General features: G+C 40.6%; 1 protein-coding gene across 9 annotated transcripts in view; it reads right to left on the bottom strand.

Annotated features, from left to right (window-relative positions):
- st3gal3a (ST3 beta-galactoside alpha-2,3-sialyltransferase 3a) overlaps positions 1-16321 on the bottom strand; it is a 99731-nt gene that overhangs the window by 37362 nt on the left and 46048 nt on the right. For all 9 annotated transcript variants that reach the window (XM_061238426.1, XM_061238427.1, XM_061238425.1 and 6 more), the window contains 2 exons: positions 12489-12531; positions 8853-8945 (listed from right to left, as the gene is read on the bottom strand). In XM_061238426.1, the coding sequence (XP_061094410.1) occupies positions 8853-8945; positions 12489-12531 (136 nt within the window). The remainder of the gene's footprint in view (positions 1-8852; positions 8946-12488; positions 12532-16321) is intronic.

Here is a 16321-nt window from a genome sequence, read left to right as displayed (position 1 = left end):
CAGGCCAGTCTAAAATCTATATCTGCGACCAAAAAAAAAAATCTACCTGTGAAAGTACAGACCAGTGAACTCTTGACCTCCGAGTGCTATGGCATTTGCATATTTGCCGGCTCCATCTCGCAAGGGAACTACTTGGTTTCATGTAAGGGGTGCCACCGCCAAGTCTACTTTTTGAGCCTCAAAGAATGAAGGAAAACTGTAACTCTGGCCTTTTTCCTGAAACCACTCGGCCAAGAGAGACACACATAGAACTGCCCAAACAAACTGTGATTAATTAACACTGAGGGGCAGGGGCTTCCCTCTCCCTCGGAGGGTGCGATTGGCTATAAATAACCGGGGTCGAGAATTTCGGACAGGCTGACAAGAGCCTGTCTGTCACATAAAGGGGTCCCGCAGGACAGGACAGGCCCATTGTGCTCACTTCCTCGAGGCTATCTCTCAGTGGGTGCGATATTTTCATAACCGGCGCGCTCAAGTTCAGCTCAGTCATTTGATTTAGAACTTCAAGCCAAACAATCTGGGTTTGCGGGGGGGTGGGTGGGCGGTGGGTGTTGAAAGTGAACCGGCTCCTATGACAGGGCTGGGGGGCTGGGGGGTGGTCCTCAGAGCCGGTGTGCGACTGTTCTTCCAAACTGATCGTGGGTGTTGCTCCACGGCTAAAAGGGCTCTTCTGGTCACACTCGACCTCGCTGCCAGCCAGACTTTCCGTACACTAGGATGTGACACAATATTATAGCTTTTAGGCAAACTAAGCAGTAGGTACACTTAGCTGGGCTGAATGGCCTGTTTTCGCCATTAACTTGTGTTATGTTATGTTATAAAAGAAGGAAAAACATTACGCTAGCACTGCAAGGACCTGTTATTTCACCTTTTAAACAATAAAAATATGGCCAGATGCTACTGTTTTTTTTTTTTTTTTTTTTTTTTTGCGCAGGCAACTTTGGTGCGGGAGCCATGAAGGAACGTGCTGCCTAATCATCAGAATGAGAGTCCGGTCAGAATGGCAGCAGGCTTACGCTCTTCTGCTGCCTTCATGGGAGACGGTTCACAGCTACATCGGAAAGTGACATTTTTAGATGTTCACTTGGATTCCCCCTCTCTGCCCTCCAATAAAGGAAAGGAAAAACAAAACCTGCAAATCATGACATTGTACATCCAGCTGCACTTCAAAAGACAAGGTATTTCAAATCAGCCAATAACACAGCTTGGAGACATTTGAGACACTTTTCATAACATAAGAGTCAAGTATTACATTTTCTTACTGACCGACAGAAGCCATTGAGATGAATCATGATCCATATTATTTTACACAGGACCATACAAAGGCAATCACCCAATGCATTCAGATGCACAGTTTAAGGACATACACAACTGGAAATATTTAATTGGAAATCAGACAGTGGCCTACCCAAGCACTAAAACAGCACCTTAACAAGATAAGGCACCCACTTAAAGTTGAGGCCAAAATTATTAGCCCCCCAGGAATTATTAACATTTTCCTAAAATTCTGCCCAATGCTTGCATTATTGCTAAAACTTGATATAATCAAACATTCACCAGTGCTATTTAGTAGCTTTTGGTACATTTTGGAATGTTTAAATATAGTGAAAAATTGGGTGGTCAAAAATATTAGCCCCCATGTGCATTTTTGCTTTCAAAACACATACAATCAACCAATTAGCTTTCAAACCACACCTGTGCAGTCAATTAGCTTCCCAACAACACCTGAGCATTCAATCAGCATTGAGCTTTACTTAAGGGACTCCAAAGAACAAGGCACTTGAACACATTGAGAGGGACTACTCTTACTCACCATGCCAAAGACAAGGAAATCAGTCTTGATCTCAGAAAGAAGATAGTGGAGGCTCATAATAAGGGGGAAGGCTATACTGCCATTTCCAAGTGTTTTACAGTGTCTAGAACAGCTGTACGTTGCATCATTGCTAAGTATAAGGTGACAAATTCTGTAAGAAACAAACCTGGGCATGGTCGAAAGCGCAGGATTTCAAGAACTCTAGAGAGGAAAATAGTCAGAGATGTCAACAAGAAGCCCCGGACATCTGCCAAGATGATTGTTGCTGACCTGGCCTCTTCTGGAGTTAATGTTTCTAGGAACACAGTTGTGAGGGCTCTTCATCGTGGTGGGCTTCAGGGCCATTGTCTCAGAAGAACCCCTTTACTCAAAGAGCGGCACAGACTGAGGTTTGCCCGTGAACATTTGAAAGGTAAAGATGAGTTTTGGAAGTCTGTCCTTTGGTCTGATGAGACTAAACTGGAACTGTTTGGGCACATGGATGTTGCTTATGTTCGGCAAAGAAAGGGCGAGGCCTTCAACCCTAAGAACACAGTTCCCACAGTTAAACATGGTGGTGTGGGGCTGTTTTGCAGCCTCAGGCACAGGGAGCCTTGTTCGGGTGCATGGCATCATGAAAAAATAAAATTATATTGATATTTTGTGGGATAATATGAAGAAATCTGCTCTTAATCTAGGCTTAGGTTGTCGCTGGGTCTTCCAACAAGACAATGATCCAAAGCATACCTCAAAATTGGTCCAACAGTTCTTAAAGGACACCAAAACGAAGGTCCTGGAGTGGCCCGCAGAGCCCAGATCTCAATTCTATTGAGAATCTGTGGCGGGTGCTCAAAGTGAATGTCCATGCTCGGAAACCACGCAATTTAGACCAGCTGGAACAATTCGCAACGGAAGAATGGGCCAAAATCCCTCAAGAGACATGTGCCAACCTTGTGAAGAACTACTCTAAGAGGTTGTTGTCAGAAAGGGTACACTATTGACTATTAATGGCCAAGGGGCTAATAATTTTGGCTGTGTCATTTTTGCCTTTTCTTGTTTCAACTCAGTGCATCAATAAAATATTCTAATCAAACTTAGTGGGAATTTTGTCTTTAATATTTTGGAAACAAACTAACTATAAACACTTGTTGTTAATGGTCATTTCCAAGGAGAAATCAAAGGTTTTGTCTGATTTCACAAGGGAGCTAATCATTTTAGCCTCAACCGTATCTGATGGATAAACTGCTGATTTTATTAACCATATTTGAATATAGATTGCAACCAAATAATATTGATACAATTCAGTATGGGGTATTCTAACCAACAACATTTTTTAAATGTTAAATTATACTGTTATCAGAAGAAATATGAATATTATAGTTATAGGGCAAATGTTTATTTGGCCAAAGTTATTCAGGAATTTTAGGTTTAGGGGTGAACGTAGACTTCAAACATAAAAAACCACAACCTTTAAAATCCCGAAGCTAAAGGCTTGCATTAATTGTGCGGTATTAAATCTGTTGATTCATGTTTTCTCTTGGTTTCTCATGATGAGCTCACACACTCACGAGAAAGGATGTCTTAATTAAAATGAATTAAACAGAGCATTGGGATCGTCTTGCTGTCACTGTGCAGGCACACCAAAAGATGAGTAGGCACAACCGATATGGCAAATTTAAAGAAAACAAAACATAATTTTCTCTCTTTCAATGTTCATAAAACTTTAAGATGTAAATTTTGCCCATTTTATTGTACCCTTACAGGCAAAGCAAGCTCTAGATTCATTGCTAATCCATATTTTCCCACCAGTGTTTATTTTCAGTTCAATGCAGTGATGGATGGACTCATTTTGTCCAGGATCAACTACTCCTTAAGGGATACAGTATTCTCTCTATGTTGTGTTTCTATTCACTGGGCCCTTACGTCTATAATCAGCTTCCATATCTTAGAGGCATAACTCATGATGGACTGCAAGGGAACCACACAGCCATACAAGACCACAAAGTAGGAGAGCAAGAATAAGAGACGCTGCTGATTTACATCAGATGATAGATAAGGCTGCTGGTCACTGTGGAAGAGTAGCACACAAGAGTAGCAAGCAAGCATGTATGCACACACACACACACACACACACACAAACAATCATGAGAAGTACATCTGCTAACATGAGACAAACACGATGACGACATCAACTTTGAAGAGTGAAAGAGATTAAAGGGAACATAGGAATAAACAAACGAAAGTGTTTGGACATAAAGACATTATCCCATGGCATAAGCAACATGCATTGTCTAGGCAAGAGCAGTGAATCCCCATTGTGGTTCACTGGTTTTTGACAAAACTGTGGTTCATTCGTTTTTGGCAAAATATAGTAATATTGAGGACTGTTGATAAACTTTCTCTTATTCCACCGAAACAGACCACTAAAATATGTTTGAGCCAAGAAATAAGCAATGCAGTTGCTGAATCTTGATCCATATTTGATCTGTAATGCCTAGTTTGAAAGTTCTAGTCCAAGTTCTGTGTGCCAGGTGAGTGCCGTTGACATGTACTGGAAACCTCTCCATAGGAAATGAATGTGCTGTTTACATGATTTGTATGAACGGTCAGAACCGTTGCTCCTACCCAAGAAAAAATTATAGAGAAAAAATTATTGAGAAATAATGTGCCAAGTTCTCTTACAAAATCACTCATACAAGATCAAATCTGTTTGTACAAGTGGTTCTTGCATTCTTTTTATTCGTATTGGAATTTGATGGCAACTCTCAATTTTATAAGGAAAACCCTCATTGGTCGAGAGACACCATCTTTCCACCTTGGAAAAAAACCCTCAGGCAAAGACAGCAGACTTGGCATTGGCTCTCTTCTTTTCATGTGTAATCTCACATAATTAACTGTGAATTAGCCCTAAACGGATAACAACTGCTGACCACTGAACTTTGGAAAGTCTGGAGAGTGATTAAGTCGCAAAGCTTTATGAACGAGGTCTGATTTACCCCCTGGGCTTCAAGAGATCCTCACACCTGCTGCTCATTTGCTCCTTAACAGTTCAAAGAGTACGGAAAAAGGAGCGGAATACGCTCCACTAAAGGCCAGCCATCATTTCAGAGGATGTTCAACGAACTAACCAGCCTTTCAGAAAGCCTACAACGGCACTTAAAAACATAGCTCCTGAGGTTTCTCCTCCCCAGCAGGTTGGGTATGTACCTACCAGGACCCGGGTGGATTCAAGCCTTGCGTGCTAGGTGCTAAATGAGACCGGATAGGACGGTACGGAAGGCAGACGTCTCACGCACAGGGAGGGCTGCGGAACAGAAGAGGCCCAAAAAAAGATCCCGCAACCCATTCGCAGGCCATTTGGTTCCTATGCGGCCATCGCATCCTCAGCTCCCCCATGTACTCACAGGTGGAAAGCTCTCTCCCCGCTTGAATTATTCAACTGCACAAGCGGGTTATTTCAAGTCACGGGAACCACTCTCTGCCATTCTGCTTGTAGGCTTTTGAGATTTCCACGTGGATGGGCCTCTACTATGCAACCCTGTGCATCAATGAGATACAATCTGGGATACTCAAGTGCAAGCTCCTGCGGTCTCTGAACATGATGACTCAATTTAAAAACATTACTCTCAGTTTTCTCCGTTTTTTTCAGTGCTAGAGAACTGGGCTAGTCTCAGTTGTGTAATACATTTTAGGCTGCAATAACACAGTCTAAAATGAGAAATCTTTCTTTCAGTTTGTCTTCCTGAGTATACAAAGCATTTGTTTATGCATGGAAATATACATGCAATCTGAGCCTTTTTAAATTACAAACACTCTCATTCAATATACAAGTGAAACTCGAAAAATTAGAATATCGTGCAAAAGTTCATTTATTTCAATAACTGAACTTTAAAGGTGAAAATAATATATAACATAGACAAATTACATGCAAAGCAAGATATTTCAAGCCTTTATTTGTTATAATTTTGAAAGAGCGTTTTTAAGATCACATGTATTCGACTACTCTGAGGCCGCACTATTCTTATGTGGGTGGGCAATATGTCCGCTCTCTTTGGGCCAGTGAACAAGGGAAGAGACAGACTGACCTCCTGGGAACCACAAAGTGCCCCTTTCCAAACGCTCCAAATTTATGGACACAGAGGGAGATGGACAAATAGGAAATACAAATAGTCTTGTTCCAACAAAATTACAATCCATCCATCATGCCTGTTTACCAGCTTATGTTCTGTGTGTTTACAATGCCTGCCCTGTCCTTTCTGGAAATTCAAATGATTATATTTATAAAAATGGCCAGGGAAGCACAGGCTTTACAGACTGAATACACAATCATCCATCTCCATCGGCAAATATCCTGGATCTGCAGTGTAAAATTAGTACTGCACCAAAAGTGTGCGAAATACATATCAACCCAGTCTGTACCCTCATGTATTGTATACAAACCGCTAGTATGTTAGGCTATTTTCCACAAACAGCTCAATGTAATAGCCTAAATCATTAGACACAGCCACGAAAGTGCCTGCAGAAAATACGTCTTGTGTTTACCGGTCTCACAGTAGAATCTTTGGACACTCTCTGTCCGACAGGTGCGAGAATTCTGGAAAAGCAGGCGTTAATGGAGAAACAGTTGAAACAACTTACTAATCTGTTATTCTAATGAATGCAATTGAGTGGAACATAGAAGGACTACAGAACTACTTTTGCCTCATTAGACAAGACGTGTAAGGCTACGCGCTGCGCTGATTTGTGTATTTACACAATGAAAAGCCATGACTTGGAGAACAGACCAATGTCCAACGACCATATGGAAATATTCACCTTAAACCGCTATGCTGAAAGAGTAACTTGAGCACAGGGTTAGACTGCTTGTCCTGAGCCCTGAATGAAGTGTAGCTCTACGTGCAAGGCAAAATACGGCCAACTAGAGGTGCACAGAAAACTTCGAGCCACCTTGGCAAATTTGAAAACTAGCCAGCCTTCCCAGTCTAATTTTTCAAACCGAACATGTCTCATTAAGAACATTTTTACTTTATTACACCTACGTATTCATGCAATTATGCAATAAGCCACTTGTGTGGCAGCAGTACAATGCATACAATCATGTAGATACGGGTCAGGAGCTTCAGTTAATGTTCACATCAACCATCAGATTGGGAAAACATTTTAATCTAAGTGACCTTGACCGTGGAATGATTGTTGGTGGCAGACAGGGTGGTTTGCGTATCTCAGAAACTGCTGATCTCCTGGAATTTTCACACACACTAGTCTCAAAAGTTTGCAAAGAATGGTGCAAAAAAAGAAAAAAAATCCAGTAAGCAGCAGTTCTGCAGACAGAAACGCCATGTTAATGAGAGACGTCAGAAGAGAATGGCCAGACTGGTCAAAGCCAACAGGAAGGTGTCAGTCATGCAAATATTACATTATAACAGTGGTATTCAAAAATGCACACAAATCATGACTCTAAGTGGATAGGCAACAGCAGTCAAACAACAACAATCTAAGGCAGAGTTTGGCTGGATACATAAAACTATTTGACAGTTGGATATGAATAAACCTTGTGTGACTGTATTCAAATTTTCAAGGGACGGAGGGGGCTTGCAATTCTTTATGATCCATGGTATTATTTACATAAAATAGTTATGTATATTTCTGTAAAGCAGTTTGTGTTGATGGTGAGGTTTATCCTTTACTGCAGTTCACAAAATAGTGGCCGGCCCTGAGAGGTCAACTGTAAAGCTGTCACTCGGTTGTACATTCCGGAACCCATGTGGGGGAAGGGCGAATACTTTTTCTAACTTATTTTGTGTTGCCTCTCTCTCTCTCTCTCTCTCTCTCTCTCTCTCTCTCTCTCTCTCTCACTTAATCTTCTTGCGGCTTTACTTCTGCTAGAAGCCAGTTCCAGTCAGTCCAGAGTATAAATAGAAGTTTTTAAATTTGAACAAATACAAGGTTCCTGATTTCTAGTACAAGTGACGCCAAAAACGTGAAACTTCATATGTTTTACGCTGTCGATGCTTCAGATGCCCTAGTGGTCTGGAAAATACATGCAGTGGTAGCAAGCTTTTCATTTACAACTCCAGAGCCTCAGTGGAGATCAATGGCATAACAGTACGAGGCGCCCAAAGACTTGCGACTTGGCAGAGAGTCACCACGTCTTTTGTCCCTAGTTTGGCAGCAGAGGGGAGTGAGTCAGCCCTGATTGGGGACAGTGGACAAGTCACCCCTGAACCCCTAAGACTCTGTCGCTGGCCCATTAAACTGAACCACAAAAAACAAAAGAGCGCTGGTTTAACAGCAGACAAGGGAACAGTGATGCGTTGGGAACTTTTAGGTGAAAAGTTAGGCAATGAATTAACATACACATTCTGAGCAGATGAAGAAAAGCTTTCTATACAATCTGAGATGGGGAGAGATATGTTCTCGGTCTTCATGACTGCGGCATTACATAGTGTCTCAAAAAGCCAGAGGAGTGGTTTGAAGGGGGCGTCAAGGAGAAGAAAGCCAAATGCTGAATGAAGTCTAAACAAGAGGCCAGGGCTCAGGCGCGGCAGGAATCTGTGAATAAGGTCACTGTTACTAGATAACGGCTGAGCCAAAATAACTCTGCCGAAGAAGGGAAAAAAAGACTTACCATACAATAATTTACTGTCAAATGTGGTTCGCTTTTTAACTGTGGTAGATAGCATTTGACTGTTAGGGGAGAAAAAAATCTACATTCAAAAATACAAAGGCTACATTCTTTTGTACACTGTGAATATCCAATTAAGTGGCTTAAGGAAATTAAGAGGTTCATTCATGGTCCAAATCCAAAGTCGTTCCCTTTTAACACCCTTTTAACCTCTTTCTTTGAGAGAAGCTACATCACACAGACTTGTACAATCATATCAGACAGGTAACAGTAATTACAATTATTGACAATTCTTTTCTCCCTAAAATCCAGAAAGAACTGTGAGCGGTGAGACTGTGGTCATCAAAGGACTGTTCCCATGGGGTCTCCATCTCCATCCTTTTCTCAACACAAAATGGCAGGCAAAAATGTCGGAGGGAACGGGGGGGGACTTACTTTGGAAAGATGCTTGTCATCTTGGCATCGACATACCCGGGCTTACAGACTCCCTCGCTCAAATTGCCATACTTGTACTCCAACTCTGGTGGCCTGCATTTATGAGGGGGAAGAAAGACAAGGCTGAGGGAGACACATCGGCACTGAGATAATGAAGAGCTATTTTTGGGCTCCTGTAAATGGGCTGACATCTTCTCAGCCAGCACAGACCTTTCTCAAAACATCACTGAAGTAACTGAAGCAATGACAGAACTTTATGCATTACCTAGGCTGGCCATTATGAGCATGCGGAGACCATTTATGCTTGATTCCCAATAGATACATACAAGTGACCGAATTCTTCATACATCCAAGACTAATGAGAAGAATTGAAGAGTTGTCATGCTAATGTGGCCAACAACCACCCAAATCGCACAAGGAACCAATTCTAGGGTTAATTGTGCACACAAAGTGCACGACTCCTAAATGACAAATCGGAGGAGTCAAATATTCTATGAAAAATGTTTTTAACAGGAACAGTGTGTGGTCTGTTAATTTTAATATGGCATGTTAACAGGAGAAAACAGAACGGTAATCTCCTCTGTAAAACACTGGGCCACATCTGTAAGTCAGTGAGGGTTTTTTTCTACAGTGTCTCTCACCTCAGCCCATCAAGTCTTTAAAACAAAACAATATTTTTCAAATGGGGTCTGGTATTTACTTAAGGGCTTTGTACGGTGACAACCCATTGATTGTGGAATGTGCACAGGTGGGGGGAGACAAACTTGAGGTGAACACAATGAGGTTTTCATCCACATTTTTCTTCAGGCAGAAGATCTCCCAAGGAGCCACGAAAAATGATTAGAGGCAAAATCATTTTTACTTGAAGAGAAATCTCTGGATGTCAACAGCTCGTTACTTAGCGTGTGGTGGAGGGGGGTGGGCCTCGGTGAGGGGTCAGGCCGATGTAGCTGATACCACACACGCTATTATTAATCGCCCCTCTGAACGGCAGCTTTTAACCCGCTCATTAATAACCTGGTCTGTGCAAACCAAACTCAAATAAACAGGGAGCAGGGAGGGCGACCGGTCCTAGGTGCGAGAGTGGGGCTGCAGGAGATGAGTCGGGTTTCTGGTTTAAACTCTTTCACGAAGCCAGTAGATAAAAAATATATATTCCTTGCTGTCTTTCGACGTTATCGTGAACAGACATGCGTTTTCCTCTGTGGGCTGCATGTCACTGTGATGTATGCATTATTTGTTTGTTTGAGAGGAAAGTCCGAACACTGTGAAATGTAATGAATTCGCAAAAAATGACTTAAAAACAGTGCTTTAGATTCACCTCTCCAGCACAAGCTGGGAGACTCTGTGCTTTGGAACACTGTGATTGTGGGATATGACAGGTGTTCACAAAGGACAGGAGAGGTTCATCACGTGCTGGGGTACTGTGTTGCATTTTAGCATTACCTCAGCGAAAGACCAGTGCATTTCTTTCTAATCATTCACAGAAAAACAAATCACTTAAAGAAGAATAAGAAAAATCTCATTTAAAATGGAGAAATTGGCCAGTCTTAAGTGAGGAGCAGAGATAGGAATTTCCTGTTCCTAAGGGCCAGATTGCCTGCATGCAAAAACTTTGTAAAAAACTAATTTCAGGGAGACTGCAATTATAATTTAATTAATTTAATTGATGGTTAGCCATATATAGAGGGCTGCAATAATAATATAATATATCATCCTGAACCAAAAACTATGGAACATTGCAATTATACAAACTTCAGAATAAAAATGTATGTATTTTTGCCTCACAGAGGACTTTGGCCTCCACCCATTAAAACAACTTGGAAATTAGGAGTCAACATTTGTGCAAATGGCACACATAACAAACCTGGGTCAAATACATCATTGTTTGGGATTCAAATACTTTTTTACGATTTACTGAGCCTGTCTGGTATATTGGAACCGACGGAACACCGCCTTCTGGTCCTCTTGGTTGGCTCAATTGCACCAGACGAGATGAAGTTGAGCACAGAAAAGTATTTGAATCCAAAACAATTACATATTTGACCCAGGTCTGATAAAAACATGAAGAAGGCTGGAGGTGAGTGGTTCATGGAAAAGAAGGCCACACGTATGGTGTAGGCTATGATAAAACCTGTGGGCTAGAGAGACTGGGATTGCCTGTTCTCCAGGGACACGGTGAGGATGGAGAAGAGGGTTCCCTGGTCTTTATCACTTGTCATGACAAGGTGTGAAGGCTGGGCCCACCATGCTTGGTGTGGTGGTGTTGAGTGCATGTGTCAGAGTCCGAGAGACCCCCACACCTCATCGCCACGGTCACACTGCTCACTCATCACAGTGTATACCAAGGCGCCTGGCTCTGATTGGCGAGGATCTGCGCAGACACACGCACACACACATACTCCGCTCACACGCACACACACGCACTCACACACGAATTCACACACACATTCACACACACATTCACACACGCATTCACACACACATACACACACACACACTCTCACACACTCCCTCACTCACACAGATACACACACCCACACACATAGTCTCTGAGCCAATTTTGAAAAGGAGCTATGCATTACATGTTTGGAGAGGTTCATCAGCACTGCTATTTCATCTATCCAACAAGCCGAGTGCCAAGTGACATAGGTGGACATAGCTAGCTGGAATGTATTATTAGGGCCTTAGGACTGATAACATTTACAGTGTGTTCTGATGTCTACACACTTGAGAATGCATGCCGACTTTCTTTGTTTTGTCTCCCTGTCGTTAAACAGGGATTCGGTTACACAGAACAGATGAATCGGAGACGGGTGAGGCAAGACTTCACTAGGAAAAACTTTCATCGGCCTGGTTCAAAAGGGTCTGCTTAGTATGAAATCAGATTGCTTATATTCAAGGAATCTGCACCAGATTTAATTCCAACTGATCTTGCTATGTGTTGAAATGTCACTTTGGTACCAGAAAGAAAAATAACCTATAAATATACTGGAATAATAAAGAATATGGAATAAAATAATATGGATCATCCTGTTTATGGGTCATAACAGGAATTCATGTTCGCCTTTCACTGATAATTTGCAGGGTCAGGAATTTCAGTATTAAAATATCAATAATGCTACTCCACATTGAAACTTCAGTGATGTATCAATGGACAGCCAACAAAATGGTCAAGTGAAAACATAACAAAAAAAATGGTCAAGTAGAAACTATAGCACATGGGCGGCCTGGAGCATAGTGGTTAAGGTACATGACTGGGACACGGAAGGTTGGTGGTTCTAATCCCGGTGTAGCCACAATAAGATCCGCACAGCCATTGGGCCCTTGAGCAAGCCCTTAACCCTGCATTGCTCCAGGGGAGGATTGTCTCCTGCTTAGTCTAATCAACTGTATGTTGCTCTGGATAAGAGCATCTGCCAAATGGCAATAATGTAATGTAATGTAATGTCAGAAATGCATACAACAGGTTTGCATTGCAAGACGATTATGGGCACGTTAACCTGAAAATACAGCTTTAACAGGCTTTATACGTTAAATAAATGGGCTTTAGTCTATAGGATAATTCATAATAAATTATGACTATAATTCATAATAAAATGGAGCTTAGGTTAAAGACATAGGAAAAAAACTTACAGTTTACCATCCAGCTTCAGCAAGAACCCCAGTTTATCATACACTGGAGAGGGGAAAAAGACAAATGAAAATTAGACATACTCAAAGGTGAATTTTGAGAAGTGAAAACTTAACGCTGGTGGAAAAAAAAAATGGTCAGAGACAAATTAAAAAAGGAAATGACATCAACGCTATCAATTCCTGTTAACCTTCACGGACAATACTGTAGAACGTGGCAACAGAGATTTTTAGTGAAACGTTAGGCTGGAACGTTCAAGATTGAACAAGCAGTGTGAGAGCAAGAACAGTCATGCATTCCTCTAAACTCAAAATACTAAGAAACACGCAAAACAATTTTGTGGCTCTTGTGGTAAACATATGGGGAGAATGGTAAGAAATGGTTGCCTCCAAAAACAAGGAAAGATAAAGAACCTGTTTAAATTTAAATCCAGAAATAAGACAGTTCATGTAAATCATTACATTGGTCTGAGTTCTCCGATCAAAGTGCAGAACAGTTGATGACAAGTATTTTCCTCCTCCTTTCCCACCCTACATATGCTCCGAAAATGAAACTGACAAGCTTACATGGCTTTAAATTTGAATCCAAATATTTACAGACCCTGTGGTGTGTACTTCCCAGTGTACTGCCTACCATTTCATAACGTATATTCCATCTCTGTCTCTGTCCATATCTGTAATATCCGTTGAGTGTGCTATGAGCCCCAAGACAGAAAACACGCACAGCAGGGAAGCACGTGTACAGTTCACACTATACTAAAAACCACACACAGCAGGCAGGACCCAAGAAAAACACATCAATAAAATTGTATGGTTTATAAAAGAACTCACTTGCGAAGACAGGCATTTTAAGAATCAAAAACTTTCAAAGGACAACTTTGACTTGTGAACCATTTTTGGTTCTGTATGACCCTTCCCATGAGACTGCCAACAATTCTTTGTGTGAAAGCAACTGTTGAATCGGAAGCGTTGTGGGGCTTTTTTTCTCCACTGCTGTTTCACTGGAAACGTTGCTCATGGGAAAAAAGTGGTCATGAATTCCTGGACTGATACTTCATTTATCCATTGTATCTGCCTGCAATCAAAATGCTCAATTGTGCCAAAGGTCAGGTTATCTGCCTGTCATATCAGTATCAGTTCATACCAATTTTCTTCATGGCTTCAAAGCTTCATGCATTGGAACACTCAACGTTAATAAACCACTTTTGGGTGTAATGGAGCACTTGAATTACAGGATGGAAAAATACATACATCTGAAAGCACACAGTTGTTCCCCAATGAGTGAATGAAAGTCAGACAAATTTTGGCACTGGACAGATACGAAATATAATACTAATGTATTCCATAAACTGCAATTAAACACACCACTGCAATTGGATAATAACACTTCCTTGATGTTCGCCTGATCTACTACTTAATACTAACATATTTTTATAATAGCACTCGGAACTATTACTCTACAACAGTACAGTACCATTCTCCTGAAGATATTGCTTACTTTAAGCAAGATATTGTTGCACTAAGTCAATGGTAATCCAAGGGTGAACACATTTCAGCACTTGCAGGGTGCATATCTACAGCACTGGAGTCTTCTACAAGTAGTTGCCGTTTTACGTATTGAATTGAATTGGCGGTAATTCACAGAACTCAGATTATGTCTTGTGGATGACACATCAGTGTCAACTGCCATTTGCCCCACCCTGAATCACTCCTGCAAGAAGTCAACCTCCTAACCAAATACATATACTGATCGCTGCACCAAGGTGGCAATCAAGCCAGGTTAAGGCCATATGCAATTCAATCAAACAAGACTCCTCATTAAGATGAGAAAATCCAAGAAACAGAAAAAGGTAATTTTAAAAAAGACAATTGCATGGGTTGGAGGTGAGAGATTTCTTTTTGTAAAGAGCAAGGGAGTTTTTAGCCTTCCAAATGATCTCTTTACCTGTATAAAAGTTTACTGTTTCCCCAGGATGAAAACAAAAAAGCTAGTTTTTATAGAATTTGGCTTAGCTACAGCAGCTGCTTCCTCTCTCAGCTTTAATTATGCTCCTCAGGGTGGTTGTGAATGATTTTATAATCTTGTGCGACTTCCACTTGCTTCGTGCTGCACCGCTAATTCAATCTTTCTAGGTGATGATACAAGGAAACGAAATGATCCAAGATTTAGCACCAACCAAAAAGTAAAAAGTAAACCCATACAGCATAACATACAGAAAAAGTACTTAGTCAAAGTGGTTTATAGGAAATCCCCAGGTCTGACTAGCAATGTTAATAATTTTGACAGCCTACATGGTTTTTGACTTTTTAATTAATTTTAGTCATAGTCTTCAAACAAAATGTAATTTAACTTTTTGCCTAAAGTAATAGTCATTTTTGTCATTTAGATTATTTTTAGTACAAATTTTAAAGTAAAAAAATAAAAATAAAAAAAGTTTTTTTTTTTTACTCAATGAAAACGGAAGTTGATTTAGTCAACGAACAATCTTCATCTCATTTTAATTGCATTTTACTGGAGTGTCCATACTTATATATTATTAAAAAGCAACAATTCTATACACAGATCCTGCAAAATTCATTATAACTTATTCCAAGAATTTTCACACCATAGCTCGTTACTTATACCCAGAATATAGAAAGGCTTCATATACTACTGGCTAGTACGTGCACATAAATCTACACCAATATGGAAGAAAAATGACCAATTTTGGAAGTTTCTTCAGATAAGCCAAATATTTGTTTATTTTTCAATCATAGACCACATATCTGCAAATCCAATTATAAAAACAATAGACAATCTGTCCATTCTGACAATGATAACCATGTTGCATGGGAATTCCCCTCAAAATAATTAACTTTAGCTAACGTTAGTTAGCTAGCTGGTTTGCGTTCATAAGGTGACGTTATCAATAAAGTTAGCTAGCTAGTTTGCTTTCATAAGGATGTTGTGCTTTTATCTTAACTTGGCTAGCTAGCTTGATATACTAAGTTAGCTAGCTTGTGAAAATACAGTCTCTCAAGATGAGCATGTATCTATGGTAACAAATAACAAATAACAGCTTAGAAAAATATGTTTTCAAATACATTTAAATGACTGAATAATAAAAAAATGATGCAATGTTTTTGTTGTTGCCTAAAGACAACTGGCAAGTGTCACATTCAACCAGACAAACAGGGAAAGGCAAGAGCAATTTGTACATTCGGAAAGAAAAATAACTCTTACTGCCATATTCTGCAATGCGTTGTCGTGCAGAATTTCCCGGGATTACTTGATGGAGAACTGAGTAACAGACACGATCAAGTTTAATTCCGTATATGGATATCTCCTGCAAATTTGCATATTCCCTAACATTACACCCTTGATTTCCCCAAAGGTGCAGATTGAATCTCCATTATGCAAGTTACCTAAGATACATACAATGAGAGTACGCTCAAGATCAATTTACGAAATGTGTGCTTGTTTCAGTGCATTTGAATTAAGTACAATTTGCATTAGTATGTAGCCCGTGAGCATAATTAGTTATCTTCTGTCTCTGTGCGTGTGTTTCAATGGTTTCAAACTACCTTCCACTCAAGAGTGTGGAGCAGTTGAACTCTGATGTGAAGAGAAATGTCAAAAAGAAACGCAAGTGGCCATTTTAAAGGTATCAGAACTGACACAGCAGGCACCAAGTACACAAATTTGACCAGTGAGAACACAGTACAAGTCACTCTTACCACGCCCCCGACCATGGTGTAATTACATGAGTAATATGATCATGTTCCTACTACAGAGCACCAAACCAGAATGCAGTAGCATGCTCTTTTGTAACTGCATCACTCTCTTACCACTTAAT

Source organism: Conger conger, chromosome 4, assembly GCF_963514075.1.
Source record: "Conger conger chromosome 4, fConCon1.1, whole genome shotgun sequence".
NCBI classification, from domain to species: domain Eukaryota; kingdom Metazoa; phylum Chordata; class Actinopteri; order Anguilliformes; family Congridae; genus Conger; species Conger conger.
Note: the sequence above shows the minus strand (reverse complement) of the source record. Positions and strands in the feature narration are given on the sequence as shown.